General features: G+C 38.4%; 1 protein-coding gene across 2 annotated transcripts in view; it reads right to left on the bottom strand.

Annotated features, from left to right (window-relative positions):
• Window positions 1–6,459: 6,459 nt before the first annotated feature.
• CHCHD7 (coiled-coil-helix-coiled-coil-helix domain containing 7) overlaps window positions 6,460–19,947 on the bottom strand; it is a 71,687-nt gene continuing 58,199 nt past the window's right edge. For both annotated transcript variants that reach the window (XM_053715055.1, XM_053715054.1), the window contains one exon: window positions 6,460–6,744. In XM_053715055.1, coding sequence (XP_053571030.1) covers window positions 6,640–6,744 — 105 coding nt within the window. In that variant the 3' untranslated portion in view covers window positions 6,460–6,639. The remainder of the gene's footprint in view (window positions 6,745–19,947) is intronic.

Here is a 19,947-nt window from a genome sequence, read left to right as displayed (position 1 = left end):
CCCAAACCCCTTGTGCCGTCAGATACCCCCACACAGCTCCCCAACCTGTAAGACTTGCATCTGTTGAGATTATAGTCCAGGTCGGAAGAACAAAGGAGCCCCCTGAACTGAACGATGGTGATCTGCCCACCATGTCAGAGAGTGTCGTATAATCGGTTTAAAGATATTAATTGAGATATCTTTGAGTAATCCCTGCACCATTGGTTCAGCATACAGAGCTGAAGAGGTCGTATGTGAAAACGAGCAAAGGAGATTGCATCTGATGCGGCAGTCCTAAGACCTAAAATTTCCATGCATAAGGCTACCAAAGGGAATGATTGTGACTGAAGGTTTTGACAAGCTGATATCAATGTTAAACTTCTCTTGTCTGACAAGGACAGAGTCATAGACACTGAATCTATTCTAGAAACCTAAAAAGGTTACACTTGTCTGAGGAATCAATGAACTGATTGGTAAATTGATCCTCCAACCATGAACTTGAAGAAACAACACAAGTCGATTCGTATGACATTCTTCGAAAATGAGAAGACTGAGCAAGTACCCAGATATTGTCCAATAAGGAAATACCAAAAAACCCTGTTCTCTGATTACAGAAAGAAGGGCACCGAGAACCTTTGAAAAAAATTCTTGGAACTGAGGCTAGGCCAAACGGTAGAGCCAAAAAACTGGTAATGCTTGTCTAAAAAGAGAATCTCAGACACTAAAAGTGATCTGGATGAATCGGAATATGTAGATACACATCCTGTAAATCTATTGTAGACATATAATGCCCTTGCTAAACAAAAGGCAGGACAGTCCTACAGTAACCATCTTGAATGTTGGTATCCTTACATAACGATTCAATATTGATAGATCCGGAACTGGTCTGAAGGAATTGACCTTCTTTGGTACAATGAAGAGATAAAATAAAACCCCAGCCCCTGTTCCAGAACTGGAACTGGCATAATTACTCCAGCCAACTCTAGATCTGAAACACATTTCAGAAATGCTGAGCCTTTGCTGTGTTAACTGGGACACGGGAAAGAAAAAAATCTCTTAGCAGGAGGCCTTAACTGAAGCCAATTCTGTACCTTTCTGAAACAATGTTCTGAAACCAGAAATTGAGAACGGAATTGATCAAAATTTCTTTGAAGAAAACGTAATCTGCCCCATACCAGCTGAGCTGGAATAAGGTCCGCACCTTCATGGGTACTTAGGAGCTGGCTATAGGTTTTCTAAAAGGCTTGGATATATTCCAAACTGGAAATAGTTTCCAAACTGATACCGCTCCTGAGAATGAAGGATCTGGCTTTTGTTCCTTATTGTGAGGAAAGGAACGAAATGATTATTAGACCTAAATTTACCTTAGATTTTTTATCCTTTGGAAAAAAAGTTCCCTTCCTTCCAGAAACAGTTGAAATAATAATTTATTACCCTGGAAAGAAAGGGAAAGCAAAGTTGACTTAGAAGACATATCAGTATTCCAAGTTTAAAGCTTTTCTAGCTAAAATAGCTAGAGACATACACCTGACATCAACTCTAATGATATCAAAAGATGGTATCACCAATAAAATTATTAGCATGTTATAGAATAATAATAATGCTATAAAATTATGATCTGTTACTTGTTGCGCTAAAGCTTCTAACCAAAAAGGTGAAGCTGCAGCAACATCCGCTAAAAATATAGCAAGTCTAAGAAGATTACCTGAACATAAGTAAGCTTTTCTTAGAAAGGATTCAATTTTCCTATCTAAAGGATCCTTAAATGAATTACTATCTGCCGTAGGAATAGTAGCACATTTAGCAGGAGTAGAGACAGCCCCATAACCTTAGGGATTTTGTCCCAAAAAAACTCTAATCTGTCAGATGGCACAGGATATAATTGCTTAAACGTTAAGAAGGAGTAAAAGAATTACCCAAATTATTCCATTCCCTGGAAATTACTTCAGAAATAGCATCAGGGAGATTAAACACTTCTGGAATAACTACAGGAGATTTAAAAACCTTATTTAAACGTTTAGATTTAGAATCAAGAGGACCAGAATCCTCTATTTCTAATGCAATTAATACTTCTTTAAATAAAGAACGAATAAATTCCATCTTGAACAAATACAAAGATTTATCAGCATCAACCTCTGAGACAGAAACCTCTGAACCAGAAGAACCATTATCAGTATCAGAATGATGATGTTCATTTAAAAATTCATCTGAAAAAAGAGAAGTTTTAAAAGACTTTTATGTAAACTAGAAGGAGAAATAACAGACATAGCCTTCTTAATGGATTTAAAAAATAAAATCTCTTATGTTTATCAGGAACACTCTGAAAATTAGATGTTGACGGAACAGCAACAGGTAATGTAACAGTACTAAAGGAAATTTATCTGCATTAATAAGTTTGTCATGACATGCAATACAAACAACAGCTGGAGAAACAGATACCAAAAATTATAGCAGATACACTTAGCTTGGTAGCTCCAGCAGTAGACAGCGATTTTCCTGTAGTATCTTCCGACTCAGATGCAACGTGAGACATCTTGCAATATGTAAGAGAAAAAACAACATATAAAGCAAAATTGATCAAATTCCTTAAATGACAGTTTCAGGAATGGGAAAAAATGCCAAAGAACAAGCTTCTAGCAACCAGAAGCACTGAAAAAATAAGACTTAAATAATGTGGAGACAAAAGCGACGCCCTTATTTTTTTAGCGCCAAATAAGACGCCCACATTATTTGGCGCCTAAATGCTTTTGGCGCCAAAAATGACGCCACATCCGGAACGCCGACATTTTTGGCGCAAAATAACGTCAAAAAAATGACGCAACTTCCGGCGACACGTATGACGCCGGAAACGGAAAAGAATTTTTGCGCCAAAAAAGTCCGCGCCAAGAATGACGCAATAAAATGAAGCATTTTCAGCCCCCGCGAGCCTAACAGCCCACAGGAAAAAAAGAGTCAAATTTTTGAAGGTAAGAAAAAATGATTAATTCAAATGCATTATCCCAAATATGAAACTGACTGTCTGAAAAATAAGGAAAGTTGAACATTCTGAGTCAAGGCAAATAAATGTTTTGAATACATATATTTAGAACTTTATAAACAAAGTGCCCAACCATAGCTTAGAGTGTCACAGAAAATAAGATTTACTTACCCTAGGACACTCATCTACATGTTGTAGAAAGCCAAACCAGTACTGAAACGAGAATCAGCAGAGGTAATGGTATATATAAGAGTATATCGTCGATCTGAAAAGGGAGGTAAGAGATGAATCTCTACGACCGATAACAGAGAACCTATGAAATAGACCCCGTAGAAGGAGATCACTGCATTCAAATAGGCAATACTCTCCTCACATCCCTCTGACATTCACTGCACGCTGAGAGGAAAACCGGGCTCCAACTTGCTGCGGAGCGCATATCAACGTAGAATCTAGCACAAACTTACTTCACCACCTCCATCGGAGGCAAAGTTTGTAAAAACTGAATTGTGGGTGTGGTGAGGGGTGTATTTATAGGCATTTTAAGGTTTGGGAAACTTTGCCCCTCCTGGTAGGAATGTATATCCCATACGTCACTAGCTCATGGACTCTTGCTAATTACATGAAAGAAACATTTATTATGTTAGTATGCTAGTTAGTATGAGGAGTGGTATACAATAGAATGCTTTTGTGAGATTGAGTATGTAGGAGAGACCACAAGAACCCTGAGAGAAAAAAAATCAGGGAACATTAATGGGCTAACGAAAATGGAGACCAAGATACTTGCTTCTAAAAACATATTAGATAAATACACGCAAATAAATTATCAGACTTTAAATTCTGGGGCATATGCAAGTTGGAACCAAGTTGGAGGGGTGGAAATTTCAAGACAGAGCTGCTTAAGAGGGAAGCAGAACTAATCTACAAGCTGCAAACGTTACAACCAAAATGGTTATATTCAGAACTGGAAATTTATATAATCATTTTATGTGTTTAGGTCCTGTCTAACTCTATCCCTACCACAATTATGAAGTATAAAATTGAATGGAATAGTTAAAATTCAATACTTCTACTTTGGATTTATCCTAGATAGATTTATATTAGAGTATAGTTTTAAATGATTGTTATACAAGTAGAAATATATATTTTATTTATATATATATATATATATATATATATATATATATATATATATATATATATATTTTAAAAGGGGTCTATATTATTTTAGGACTTATGCTATGCAAGAAATGTTTAAATGGTAAAATTAGGTTTAAAATGGACAATAATCTCAATATCACCTTAATACTGCACTGGTACACAAGACATTATGCTAAGTTATTTTAAGGCTATTTTAATGAAACTTCTATGTGATCATTAAAATGGACAATAATCTCAATACCACTTAAAGGATAGAAAATGTGTAATATCCAGTGAACATAGAGCAGAGATGGACTAATAAGAAAGCCTTCTAGGGATTGAAAGGGTCACAAGCTGTTTTAGGAGTATCTTGATAAAGCCCTACAAAGGGTGAAATGCACAGAAAATACTACAATACACAAAAGGAAGGCTCATCTGCTAATATACTATGAACAATACTTTGCTTTTATCCTCCAATATCCTGTATAGCTTCTTGCAGTATTTTACAGTGAAGGCAAGACTGGACTGAGAGCACGAGACAACTGAATTGTTTTTCCCATCTAATCAACACTCCAGTTTGATACCTCAAATTTTTATCTTTGGACACAACTACATGATAATGGTGAAGCTGGGATTTGGCTACTTTCATATACAATAATACACTATTGCTGCAGGCTTTAAGCTACAAAAGACTGGCTAAGGGTTTTATCAATCATTTGGCGAATTCTCCTTTCTGTTCCATCAGTTCTCCACAGCTCTCCTTTGGAGAGGCGCAATTTTGCACCCGTATTTATAAAAAAAAGTGTTTTTTTTCTCCATAGGAGAGATGTGGAGAATTAATGATAAATTTCTCCCGTCGGATTAGTGTCTTCTCCTTATTTATCACTGAAAATAAGCAACTATTCTCCATGTCAGTCATATATAAGCCAATATAAATATATTTTTTTTATCACACCGATTAATATTATTATTGCGCTCTAATAACCATTATTATTGCGCTTTGTTATAGATCATTTTTGCACCTTGTAGTGCCCTTTTTTTTTTTAACTGCTTCCACAACTGGTAAAGAATATATTTCTAATGCTGTTCTCCACCGTAGTTATGAAGAACTTTAATGCAGGAACTTGCAGGAGAACTTTCAGTCCTCCACAGGAGACCATAAATGATAAATTTGTAACTAGGATAATTAATGAGAACTATATGAAATACGACAAATGATCTAATTTAACCCTTTTTTTGGAAAACATGTTCTCCAAGGAGAGTGAGAACAGAGTAGAAGAATTTTACAGTCGAACTTGCCCAATTTTAGGCGCATTTGTGAATGATAAATAATAGGAGAATTATTTTTCATGAGAACTTTTAGGAAAAAATATAGGAGAATATGAATGATAAAATGAGCCCTAAAAGTCACGAGGCCACGGTACAATCATCTGTTACTAAATCCAGATCACGTGAGCAAGACCGCTGGAGAGAGGAACTGGGTTGTCTCTGTGACGACTCCTCTAACTGGTCTGTATAACGTTGTTCTTCAAGTGTTAAAGGGACACTGAACCCAAATTTTTTCTTCCATGATTCAGATAGAGCATCCAATTTTAAGCAAATTTCTAGCTTACTCCTATTATCAATTTTTCTTCATTCTCTTGCTATCTTTATTTGAAAAAGAGGGCATCTAACTTTTTTTTGGACAGCACTTTTTTATTGGTGGATGAATTTATCCACCAATCAGCAAGGACAACCCAGGTTGTTCACCAAAAATGGTCCGGCATCTAAACTTACATTCTTGCATTTCAAATAAAGATACCAAGAGAATGAAGAAAATTTGATAATAGAGCATGACATTTTAAGCAATTTTCTAATTTACTCCTATCTGAATCACAAAAGTAAAAAATTAGGTTCGGTGTCCCTTTAAGACTAAAATCATTTGAGATAGAGGATATAATTATATCTTGTGATCAACACAGAATACAATAAGTAAGGTACCTAACTTCATATTTCCTTTGGACTTTGTCATCCACATCCTTAAAATATATTAAGGGATACATCCCTAATATACAGTATTAGGATGAAATAGAACTTTTTAATAGTTTGTCTAACAACTGAATTATTAAAAAGTAAATATTGAATAATTTTGGATTATATTGTTTTTTTAATGCTTAGGTAAGTGAAGATATAAAATTTTAGTAAGGAGTCTGCTAAACAATGTCCCTAATTATGAGGTCAAACTATAGCTGACTTCTATACCTTTTTGTAAGGAATAGGTTTTTAGAGCTTGTTTTAAGGTATTAACTTCAAGTGCACTAGACTACGTTTCTTGTTAAATCCAGTTAGTATGCTTTAAACCAAAAAAAATTGGAAAATAAAACAAATTCTTTGGAATTTCACCACTTTTATAAATATGTATTTCAGTGTTCACCTTTAAAATAAAAAAAAATTAAAACACTATTAAAATATTTATACTTTACCAAAAACAGTACAAAATGTTTTCTTAATCAGTGTTTTAGTGTTGAAAACAAAAATTAAATTAAAAATTGGGATTGACAGCTGGATTAATATGGAACATAGCCTAGAGTTTGGAGGATACTTTTTCTTTCTTCAGCCCCTGGCATGTATGGTGACACACCATCTCTTCTCCTTTGTACCACAATCGCATTCTAAAAAAAAAAAAAAGAATACAAAATTTATTTTATTTTAGTTTGCAACAAAATCATATTTTTTGTAGACACAAATTTCCTATATATTAGTATAAGAACTTCTTTTAGAACAATAAGTAAGAATAAAACTTTTTTTTCCATTGAAGAATTGGGGAAACATTTCCTTCTTCAATATATTCTGCAAATGTTTGTTGTTGACTGTATGACACATTTAAAGAGCTAGCCTGTATTAGGGTGGGCTGTCCTTCTGGAACAAGTCAGATTAATCCCTTCCCTATTGGGAATTTCAGAGAAAAACTTGCCCAAAGTACTGGAGAATCTTTAGCATGTCTGCTATCACTCCATTTGAACAGAATTTACCTATGAAAACTATATATATTTTTAAAAAGTAGGCAACCCAAGGTATTGATCTAGGTCCATTTTAGTATTTTTGATACCACTATTTGGTGACGAAATATGATCATACAAAAAAAAATTTTAATTTTTTTTTTTTAACACAATGAGTTTCTTGCTGAAATTATTTACACACAACTACTGCAGTCAAAGGAAAAAGGTTTGTAAAAGCTTCTATGGGATCCCCGTTGCTCACAAACAACAAATGCATGGCTTTACGGTAATTAGAGGGCAGCTAATTGCAGCTGTGCATCACACTTCTGAAATTCCCGTCAGTGAAGGGGTTAATAAGTTAGCTGCTATGGACAATAAATGATATAGTGTATGAATTAAACTCTAACCTGAGACCTCCCCACCCCATGATTCCTACCTTATCCCTCCTAAACAGCTCTGCCCCACACCACCAGTCAACACCTCTTAGGAACTGCCAGTATGCAGTATGTTTTTTATGTTTTTTTTATTTTCTGTAGTGTAGGGATCCTTCCTCACACTCCCTGATCCCTACAGAAAGAGCTCTATAAACAGTCTAAACAGGACTGTTTACTGCCATCTTTGTTACTGGCAGTCTGCCAGTAATAAATTATAGTATTTTTTTTAATTTGTATTATTTATTTGCTATTAATATTTTTTCTGTAGTGTAGGGTTCCATTTCCCCCTCCAACCAATATTTTTACTGTAATGTAGAGACCCATCCCTCCCTCTCCCCTGAAAAACTTTGGTTGCTGTAATGTAGAGATTTGCTCCATTCCACAATGAGACGCACACCAGCTTCCCTTCTTCCTCCCAACACCCACGGCAACACTGAAAAGATAGTTACAGACAGTGTCACAATCAGCAATCTGGCAAAGGATGATACCTTAAGAATCCCAGGTTGGGCTTTCACTATAAACGCTGAATGCAGGACCACAACCTATGCCTCGGTGCTGAACATAGGTACTAGGTCAACACAGTACGTTGTTCAAAGTACTGTATGATGTAGTACCTATGACCATATGGCGCAAACCTTACTTTGGGCTTCCAAAGAACAGTAAACCTTTCTAATGGTGGTCCATTTTCCTAGTTATATATTAAAAAGGACCACTAAAGACCACAGTAGAACTGATTAATTGACATATACCCAAGAAAAGACAATGCAATAGCATTTGAATTTGAAATGAGCAGTACAATATTTTCTGTTAAATTTCCTAGTCAATCTAATTTTCCCTCCCCCTAGACAATGTGACAACCATCAGCCTGTCAGGGTACAGGTGAATGAGATAGATAGATAACAAAACAAAATAATTTGTTTATATATGAAGCCATGTTTTTATCAGATATTACAATAAGGTTGCAATTCTGATGTCAGAAATTGACTTTAAACCCATGTAATTTTAATACACATCTCAGAGCTCAATGCAGACAAGATGTCCCAAAAACTTAGAGAGCATTTGGTCCCTAGCTTAAAGTACAAACTTCAAAACATTCTTTACCTCACCACTTAATGGGATTAGATCTTTTCAAACAAAGATAAACATGGTAGCTAGATCAGGATGCTACCTGTGGTAAGGGGGACGCCGAGTCTGTAATCAGTAGTGGAAAAATGTCAAAATCCAAGGGAAATGGTAATTAGCATAGGCCTGTTAATTGCCCCTGAACATCAAATTCACGTCTGTATTGCTAGCTAAACAGAAAATATATGATTGCAACTTTGAAATTCATTGAAAATACAACTTATATAATATTAAATATAAACACTTAAATTTGGGAGATTGTCTAATATTAGATGGGTATTTGCTAAACTTGATAGGTGGCTATTTTAGTTGGTCTAGATTGTTTAAATGTGTCAGAATAATAATCTCTGTCTCTCTTTATTTTCCAGACATATAATAACAAGATGTCCTATGAATATGGGTCATAAACGGGATTCATGCATTCAGAATTTGTTAGAAATATGAAATATACTGTATTCATGTTGGGATGCAGTACAGTGCCGGAAGGTTAAATGCTGTGATTCAGTGAGGAAAAATGATTGGCAGTGTAAATTGCTTATTAATACGATTATTAGAAATACACTTGTGTCTGGTATTGAAGTGATCAGAGAAAATAGCACTATATGGTCCTATGAATATCAAACAAATAGTTTATTAATATCAAATTATATTGTATATAGTAGAAATATACAAGAATCTGTAATTTTCTGTTGGCAGTGTTGAAAGTAAAGCTGTTTGTTTTGTCATGTTGCCCCTGGTGTTGTGATGCGAGAATTACAGCCAAAAGATTTGACTGTTAATGCATGGTTACCAGGGAAACACATTTTTATCAGTGAGCCAATGGAAAGAGAAGCTTTCATTAAGGGCTTAACCAATTCACCAATGATGGTACAGAACAAAAAGGTATGGGGTTATATCACATGATTTAACCCCAAGCATGGAGATAGTCTGGGCTGTTCTTTTCTGCTAGCTTGTGCTTGATAATTGCTGCCTGGAAAACTGTCACTATAAGCAAAATTGGGCTACCCTTTCTTATCCACATTGCAAAATACTTCTTTTGTTTTTCTGAGGTAGAAGAGGTTGCTAAATATAGGTAATATTTAAAACAAAGCTATTCATTATTGCTGCAGTAAAGAGGTTTAAAAACAGAATTTATGTTTACCTGATAAACTTCTTTCTCCTACGGTGTATCCGGTTCACGGCTTCATCCTTACTTGTGGGATATTCTCAATCCCTACAGGAAGTGGCAAAGAGAGCACACAGCAGAGCTGTCCATATAGCTCCCCTCAGGCTCCGCCCCCCCCAGTCATTCGACCAACGGTTAGGAGAAAAAGGAGGAGAACCATAGGGTGCAGTGGTGACTGTAGTTTACAAAAATAAATTTAAACCTGACCAAAATGCCAGGGTGGGCCGTGGACCGGATACACCGTAGGAGAAAGAAATTTATCAGGTAAACATAAATTCTGTTTTCTCCTACATTGGTGTATCCGGTCCACGGCTTCATCCTTACTTGTGGGAACCAATACCAAAGCTTTAGGACACGGATGAAGGGAGGGAACAAGTCAGGTAACCTAAACGGAAGGCACCACTGCTTGCAAAACCTTTCTCCCAAAAACCTCTGAAGAAGCTAAAGTATCGAATTTGTAAAATTTGGTAAATGTATGCAGTGAAGACCAAGTCGCTGCCTTACAGATCTGTTCAACAGAAGCCTCATTCTTGAAAGCCCATGTGGAAGCCACAGCTCTAGTAGAGTGAGCTGTAATTCGTTCAGGAGGCTGCCTTCCAGCAGTCTCATAAGTCAATCGTATGATGCTTTTCAGCCAGAAAGACAGAGAGGTCGCAGTCGCTTTTTGACCTCTCCTCTTGCCAGAATAGACGACAAACAAGGACGATGTTTGTCTGAAGTCTTTAGTTGCTTTTAGATAAAACTTCAAAGCACGAACCACATCAAGGTTGTGTAACAGACGTTCCTTGTTAGAAACTGGATTAGGACAAAGAGAAGGAACAACTATTTCCTGGTTGATATTCTTATTGGAAACCACTTTTGGAAGAAAACCAGGTTTGGTACGTAAAACGACCTTCTGTATGAAACACCAGATAGGGTGAATTACACTGCAAAGCAGACAATTCAGAAACTCTTCTAGCAGAAGAAATAGCTACCAAAAACAAAACTTTCCAAGATAGTAACTTGATATCTATGGAATGTAGAGGTTCAAACGGAAACCTTTGAAGAACTGAAAGAACTATATTTAGACTCCATGGACAGGCTCGATTCTGACTAAAGCCTGTACAAACGCCTGAACATCTGGCACGTTTGTGTAACAAAAACAGACAGAGCAGATATCTGTCCTTTTAAGGAACTAGCTGACAAACCTTTCTCCAATCCTTCTTGGAGAAAAGATAGTAACCTTGGAATCCTAATCTTACTCCATGTGTAACCCTTGGATTCGCACCAGCAAAGATATTTCTGCCATATCTTATGGTAAATTTTCCTGGTGACAGGCTTTCTAGCCTGGATCAGAGTATCTATAACTGATTCCGAAACCCCACGCTTAGCTAGAATCAAGCATTCAATCTCCAAGCAGTCAGTTGCAGAGAAACTAGGTTTGGATGTTTGAATGGACCTTGGATTAGAAGGACCTGCCTCAAAAGGTAGCTTCCATGGTGGAACCGATGACATATTCACCAGGTCTGCATACCAAGTCCTGCATGGCCACGCAGGAGCTATCAGAATTACCGAAGCCTTCTCCTGTTTGATCCTGGCTACTAGCCGGGGGAGAAGAGGAAACGGTGGAAATACATAAGCTAGATTGAACGACCAAGGCGCCACTAAGGCATCTACCAATGTCGCCTTGGGATCCCTGGACCTGGACCCGTAACGTGGAACTTTTGAGTTCTGATGTGACGCTATCAGAGCCAGATCTGGAAGGCCCCATAGTTGAGTTAACTGGGCAAAAACCTCCGGGTGAAGTTCCCACTCCCCCGGATGGAAAGTCAGACGACTCAGATAATCCGCTTCCCAGTTGTCCACCCCTGGGATGTGAATTGCTGATAGATGGCAGGAGTGATCCTCTGCCCATTTGAGGATCTTGGATACCTCCCTCATCGCCAGGGAACTCTTTGTTCCTCCCTGATGATTGATGTAGGCTACAGTCGTCATGTTGTCCGACTGAAATCTGATGAATTTGGCATCCGCTAGTTGAGGCCAGGCCTGGAGCGCATTGAATATCACTCTCAATTCCAAAATGTTTATCGGGAGAAGAGATTCTTCCCGAGACCATAGACCCTGAGCTTTCAGGGACTCCCAGACCGTACCCCAGCCTAAGAGGCTGGCGTCTGTCGTAACAATCATCCACTCCGGTCTTCGGAAACTCATTCCCTGAGACAGGTGATCCTGAGACAACCACCAGAGGAGTGAGTCTCTGGTTTTCTGGTCCATTTATATCTGGGGAGACAAATCTGTATAATCCCCATTCCACTGTTTGCGCATGCACAATTGAAGTGGTCTTAAATGAATTCAAGCAAAAGGAACCACGTCCATTGCCGCAACCATTAGTCCTATTACCTCCATGCACTGAGCTACGGAGGGTTGAGGAATGGCATGAAGAACTCGACAAGTGTTCAAAAGTTTTAACTTCCTGACCTCCGTCAGAAAGATCTTCATTTCTACTAAGTCTATTACTGTTCCCAGGAAGGGAACCCTTGTGAACGGGGACAGAGAACTCTTTTCTATGTTCACCTTCCACCCGTGAGACCTTAGAAAGGCTAGAACCTTTGCTTTGTGAAAGGACGACGCTTGTATTAAGATGTCATCTAGGTAAGGTGCTACTGCAATGCCCCTCGGTCTTAGCACTGCTAGAAGGGACCCTAGCACCTTTGTGAAAATTCTGGGAGCAGTGGCCAATCCGAAGGGAAGGGCTACGAATTGGTAATGCTTGTCCAGAAAGGCGAACCTCAGGAACTGATGGTGATCTTTGTGGATAGAAATATGCAGGTACACATCCTGTAAGTCCACGGTAGTCATATTGACCCTCCTGAATCATTGGTAAAATTGTCCGAATGGTTTCCATTTTGAATGATGGAACTCTGAGGAATTTGTTTAGGATTTTTAAATCTAGGATTGGCCTGAAAGTTCCTTCCTTTTTGGGAACCACAAACAGGTTTGAGTATAAACTCAGTCCTAATTCTGCTGTTGAAACTGGGTGTATCACTCCCATTTTTATAAGGTCTTCTACGCAACGTAAGAATGCCTGTCTCTTTATCTGGTCTGAAGATAAGCGAGACATGTGGAATTTTCCCCTTGGAGGAAGGTCCTTGAATTCCAGAAGATACCCCTGAGAGACAATTTCTAACGCCCAGGGGTCGGGAACATCTCTTGCCCAAGCCTGAGCAAAGAGAGAAAGTCTGCCCCCTACTAGATCCGGTCCCGGATCGGGGGCTATCCTTTCATGCTGTCTTGGTAGCAGCAGCAGGCTTCTTGGCCTGTTTACCCTTGTTCCAGCCTTGCAATGGTTTCCATGCTGGTTTGGGCTGGGATGCGTTACCCTCTTGTCTAGTGGCTGTAGAAGTAGAAGCAGGTCTGTTCCTGAAATTGCGAAAGGAACGAAAATTAGACTTATTTTTAGCTTTGAAAGGTCTATCTTGTGGAAGGGCATGGCCCTTTCCCCCAATGATATCTGAAATAATTTCTTTCAACTCTGGCCCGAATAGGGTCTTACCCTTGAAAGGAATATTAAGCAATTATGTTTTGGACGACACATCAGCCGACCAAGATTTTAGCCAAAGCGCTCTGCGCGCCACGATTGCAAAACCAGAATTTTTCGCCGCTAATTTAGCTACCTGAAAAGCGGCATCTGTAATGAAAGAATTAGCCAACTTCAGGGCGTGAATTCTGTCCATGACTTCATCATAAGAAGTCTCCTTCTGGAGCGAGTTTTCTAGTTCCTCAAACCAAAAAGCCGCTGCAGTGGTTACAGGAATAATGCAAGAAATTGGTTGAAGAAGAAAACCTTGTTGAACAAAAATTTTCTTAAGTAAACCTTCTAATTTTTTATCCATAGGATCTTTGAAAGCGCAACTGTCTTCTATTGGTATAGTCGTGCGCTTAGCTAGTGTTGAAACTGCCCCCTCTACCTTAGGGACCGTCTGCCACGCGTCCCTCCTTGGGTCAACAATGGGGAACATTTTCTTAAATATAGGGGGGGGGGGAACAAACGGTACACCTGGTTTCTCCCACTCCCTAGACACGATATCCGCCACCCTCTTACGTATCGGAAACGCATCAGTGTGTACTGGGACCTCTAAGAATTTGTCCATTTTACACAATTTTTCTGGGACCACCAAAGGGTCACAATCATCAAGTGTAGCTAGGACCTAACCTGTTCTAACTTAAAATTTAAATGCTATGGTATCTGGCTCTGCCTGCTGAGAAACCTTTCCTGTATCAGAAATTTCTCAGACAGGCCCTCCCTCACCGCCAAGTCAGATTGATGTGAGGGTACTACAGATAAATTATCCGCTGCGTCTGCTTGCTCATTTTCTGTATTTAAAACTGAGCTAGATTATCCATTACTGCTGCTAATTGTTGCAAAGTAATAGGAATTGGTGCGCTAGATGTACTGGGCATCGCTTGCGCGGGCAAAGCTGGTGTTGACACAGGAGAGGATAGAGGACTATCCTCACTACCTTCAGCTAAAGAATCATCTTGGGCTACATCCCTAAGCGTGACTGTACGGTCCTTAAGCTGTTTGGACGCTATAGCACACTTCACACATAAATTTAATGGGGGCACCGCCTTGGCCTTTAGACATACAGAACAAAGGCTATCTGAAGGGTCAGACATGTTTGACAGACTTAGACAGCACTACAATGCATAAAAAATAATTTTTTGAAAAAAAAAACGTTACTGTGTCTTTAAATGATAAAAGTGCACACTTTATTACTAAAACATCAAATAAACATCACCACATTGTCTTAATGCTTTGAAAAGATTGCACACAAATTTTCAGACCAATTAATCTCTTAATGCCCAAACCGGAGCTAAGAACAGCAGTTAACCGGTTAGAAACACTACAGCACAATGCTACAGCCTCTACTGTGGCTTTTACCTTCCTTAGGGATTATTTGAGTAAGAAATAAGCCTCTTTGAAGTCCTTTCTGAAGTCTCTGGACTCCCCACGTGAAGCTGCATGAACTGTGTAGCAAAAACAACTGCGCAACTGAGGCGCGAAAAGGAGGCCCCCTCCCTCCTGATTCCAGAGTGGTGGGGCCTTTTTGACTAGGTTAGGTGTCTAAATAATTGCCAGGCGCCAAAATAAACCCCAAAAGCGTTTTAAAAGTCTCAAAAACACGCTATTCATACTGAATCATGCTAATAAAGCAATCGATTAAGCCCACAATAGTGTCAACCAGCTTTGAGCCCTTAATTTAAGCCATCATTTTATACAGAGTCTGAGAAAAATGGCTTACCTATCCCTGAGGGGATTTCTGACAGTCTTCTAGCATTACTTGGTCTTGTTAGAAAAATGACTGATCATACCTGAAGCAGTTAAGCCTGCAAACTGCTCCCCCCAACTGAAGTTCTCCGGTATTCAACAGTCCTGCGTGGGAACAGCAATGGATTTTAGTTACTGGTGCTAAAATCATTCCTCTCAGCAGAAACCTTCATCACTTTCTGCTTCAGAGTAAATAGTACAAGCCGGCACTATTTTAAAATAACAAACTTTTGATAGAAGAAATAAAAACTACAAATCTAACACCACAAACTCTTTACCCTCCCGTGGAGATGCTACTTGTTTAGAGCGGCAAAGAGAATGACTGGGGGGGCGGAGCCTGAGGGGAGCTATATGGACAGCTCTGCTTTGTGCTCTCTTTGCCACTTCCTGTAGGGATTGAGAATATCCCACAAGTAAGGATGAAGCCGTGGACCGGATACACCAATGTAGGAGAAAGAGCAATTTATATTTCAGCTTGCATCCATAGTCTTGCATAGCTTTAAGTTTGTCTTTTGTTTGCCAAGTAATTTATAACTGTAGCCATATAAATATATTTTTGAATTTACCGTATGGCTACTAAAGAATTTGTTTCAGCTTAGATAGATTGGCATATAAACTGGCTGTTTACATTAAGAATATATATAACTCCTGGTGTTTTAATTAGAGTTAAATAGAAATATTTTGTGAGCTAAGTTGACTAAATATATTTGTCTGGAAGTTAAGCAAACCATACCTTGGTATCTCAGTGTGGTATTTTAATGAAATTCAATTGTGAATAAGGTTAATAAAGGTAATTTTTATGATCTTTGCATTGCATATTATAACAGTTTAAATGTGTATAGTTTTGATTCATATCTGGTTTTCTACAAATATATTTTAATGTGTCTATAAATTTTAACTAATATAAAGAATTTAGGAATTTACATTCATTTTATTGTTTTGGTATATGCATTTTTATTGGGGGTTTACTTTAAAGAATAATTATTAAATATATTGTATTATAACCCGACCATTTATTGACCAGCCAATCACAAAATGCATACACTGAACTTTTGCACATGCTTAGTAGGAGCTGGTGCCTTAGAAAGTGTGTATATAAAAAGCAAGTTGCATGTTTTTATAATGGAAGTATATTGGAATTTGTTTTTTTATTTGTGTGAGCTTTGTGAATCATGACACTTTAGTGGCCCTTTAACTATTCCACATTATAGTTAATTCATGTCCTTGAAACAGTGAAAGGGACACTAAACACATTTCATGCACCTCCCTCTAATCATAGGTGCTGCCATTATTGAACCAATGTTATACTGAAGGCATCTGAAGGAAAGTTGCTGAACATGTGCAAATAGTTCTGCACTGGAATACAGTGACAGCTAGATATGAACATGGTGGCACCCGTTACTAGAGGGAGGCGGAGCATAACCTCAATAATATGCTTATAAAATGTATTTAGGGTTTAACGTCTCCTAAAGTCAATACATAAGTTAATTTTTCCTCCTCTCATAGAATATAGATTCAAGGATATATATATATCTGTTCCTTTAGAACTCTAAAGAAGTGCATGCGCGAAATGCATCAGGCATTACTGTTTGTGACTTTTGGCATTGTCCAATAAACCTTAGTTGCACAAGATTCTGTTTTGCAGCGTGACGCCTTCTACTGATTTGGTCGCATCTAACTACGGTTGGGAATACCGTTTATCTCATGCTCAACTGTTACTGGAACTTTTCCTCTACCCAAGGTGCCTTCCCCTTCCTAAAAACCTATCAAATACGGCTACACAGGTGACGCACCAGGAAGCCATCTGACTGAGATACGCCCACCAGGGATCGCTACGCCACACTACAGGACAACAGACCAGATCTGCTTCAGAGGGGTCTCATCACTCCGTAGCTGATCCAGGACAGGACTCCAGGCGATACTTATAACACCATCACATCAGACCAGACGGATTCGGCACTGTGGAGGTTTACTCACCTGAACAGCTCAGGACCACACCATCTTTCTTCAGTGCAATATACCTATAGGCAGAAGCGGAGGTAAGGGGATATGGCTAAAGGACACATTGACTTTTTACCACAGTCCTGGACTAATTGATACTTTGAGATACTGGGACATTTTACCATTCCAGACACTGCCTCGCTTTACTTTGAATTGATGAGACTTTGGAATAATCTGGGTACTCCTTACTGTTTAACTTTGTGTCAATATTATTCCCAGTACCCAGATTAACATTTATCCAGTTTGAGTCTTGATTATTATACTACTATAAGTATTTTGTATTACTATTTAATCAGGGCCCTCTCAGGGCCCTCTCCTTACATGTTTCAATTATGGCAACAGGGAATCCTCCCAAAAGGGTAATAGATGAAGCAAAAATAAAGCTTATTATGTAGAAAGCCCTGAAAGGTTTTAGATTCTATTAGGGAAGAGAATTTAGATGAAGTGTTCATTAATTTAGAGAAATTAAAGTACAAGGAAACAAATCTTTAGTGGGATATCAAATTCCTAGAACTTTATATAACAGAGAATAAAGTACCAAGGGGTCTGCGCATTAAGAAGTATACCTCTTGCTTTAGAAAATCCAGTATTTATGGAGGAGTGGAATATCAACTTAAAGTGACACTGAACCCAATTTTTTTCTTTTATTATTCAGATAGAGCATGACATTTTAAGCAACTTCCTAATTTACTCCTATTAATTTTTCTTCATTCTCTTGCTATCTTTATTTTAAAAGCAGGACTGTAAATCTTAGCAGCCAGCCCATTTTAGGTTCAGCACCATGGATAGCGCTTGCTTATTGAAGGCTTACATTTACCCACCAATAAGCAAGCATAACCCAGGTTCTCAACCAAAAATGGTCAGCTTCTATGCATCACATTCCTGCTTTTTAAATAAAATAAGCAAGAGAACAAAGAAAAATTGATAATAGCAGTAAATTAGAAAGTTGCTTACAATTGCATGCTTTATCTGAATCATGAAAGAAAAAAATAAATGGCTTTAGTGTCCCTTTAACCAATTGCTCCATCATATGTATGAAGCAACTCCTCAATCTAAAAAAGCAAGAGAGGTACTATTATACAAGAAATTAACAGAATTTTTGACTTATTAAAACCCTTTGACACTACACAAAAGTACAATGATTATAAAAAACAACTAGACCGTACAATGGATAAACTAGATGTTACCCTTTCAGAGAGAAAGGTTCCTAAGGGGTCTAATAAGGACCTAAGGGGTCTAATAAGAAGAGTATCAACAACAAAAATAACACTAAGGGCTTTAAGGGCAGACATCAAAATAAAAATCAGACCCCTAAAAAAAGTTACCTTCTCCAGTATAGATACAGACAATAAAGATGGAGACACAGTAGAAACAGGGGAGGATAATGAGACAAACGCCCCAGCTCTAGTATAGCCAATACATCCATCACCAGACCAAATTTAAAATACTTAGTGAAATCACCTCAGCAGACTAGCACTCCCAAAAAAAGGAAAACAAACCTTTAGATACCCCAGTAAAAAAGTAACCAAAAAATAGCAGTAGTAAATCTCTCTGACTTCAATCTAACTCAATTTCACACCACTTTATTAAATAAAGGATCGTCTTAAGCACCAGCCACAAATTTTTATTTGTTTTAAACACTAATAGATGCCAACACATTTGTTAGAAAAAAACATAATTTATGCTTACCTGATAAATTCCTTTCTTCTGTTGTGTGATCAGTCCACGGGTCATCATTACTTCTGGGATATAACTCCTCCCCAACAGGAAATGCAAGAGGATTCACCCAGCAGAGCTGCATATAGCTCCTCCCCTCTACGTCACTCCCAGTCATTCGACCAAGGACCAACGAGAAAGGAGAAACCAAGGGTGAAGTGGTGACTGTAGTATAATTTAAAAAATATTTACCTGCCTTAAAAAACAGGGCGGGCCGTGGACTGATCACACAACAGAAGAAAGGAATTTATCAGGTAAGCATAAATTATGTTTTCTTCTGTTATGTGTGATCAGTCCACGGGTCATCATTACTTCTGGGATACCAATACCAAAGCAAAAGTACACGGATGACGGGAGGGCTAGGCAGGCTCATTATACAGAAGGAACCACTGCCTGAAGAACCTTTCTCCCAAAAATAGCCTCCGAAGAAGCAAAAGTGTCAAATTTGTAAAATTTTGAAAAAGTATGGAGCGAAGACCAAGTTGCAGCCTTGCAAATCTGTTCAACAGAGGCCTCATTCTTAAAGGCCCAAGTGGAAGCCACAGCTCTAGTAGAATGAGCTGTAATTCTTTCAGGAGGCTGCTGTCCAGCAGTCTCATAGGCTAAACGAATTATGCTACAAAGCCAGAAGGAAAGAGAGGTAGCCGAAGCCTTTTGACCTCTCCTCTGACCAGAGTACACGACAAACAGGGAAGACGTTTGTCGAAATTCCTTAGTTGCCTGCAAATAGAACTTGAGGGCACGAACTACATCCAGATTGTGCAGAAGACATTCCTTCTTTGAAGAAGGATTCGGGCACAAAGAAGGAACAACGAAAATTAGACTGTCTAGTCTTAGCTTTGGCTTTGTCCTGAGGCAGGGCATGGCCTTTACCTCCTGTAATGTCAGCGATAATCTCCTTCAACCCGGGCCCGAATAAGGTCTGTCCCTTGAAAGGTATATTAAGCAATTTAGATTTAGAAGTAACATCAGCTGACCAGGATTTTAGCCACAGTGCTCTGCGTGCCTGAATGGCGAATCCTGAATTCTTAGCCGTAAGTTTGGTTAAATGTACTACGGCTTCCGAAATGAAAGAATTAGCTAGTTTAAGGACTCTAAACCTGTCCGTAATCTCGTCCAGCGTAGCTGAA

Source organism: Bombina bombina, chromosome 5 (genome assembly GCF_027579735.1).
Source record: "Bombina bombina isolate aBomBom1 chromosome 5, aBomBom1.pri, whole genome shotgun sequence".
Classification (NCBI taxonomy): domain Eukaryota; kingdom Metazoa; phylum Chordata; class Amphibia; order Anura; family Bombinatoridae; genus Bombina; species Bombina bombina.
The sequence above is the reverse complement of the archived record's forward strand: the minus strand, read 5'-3'. Positions and strand labels throughout refer to the sequence as shown.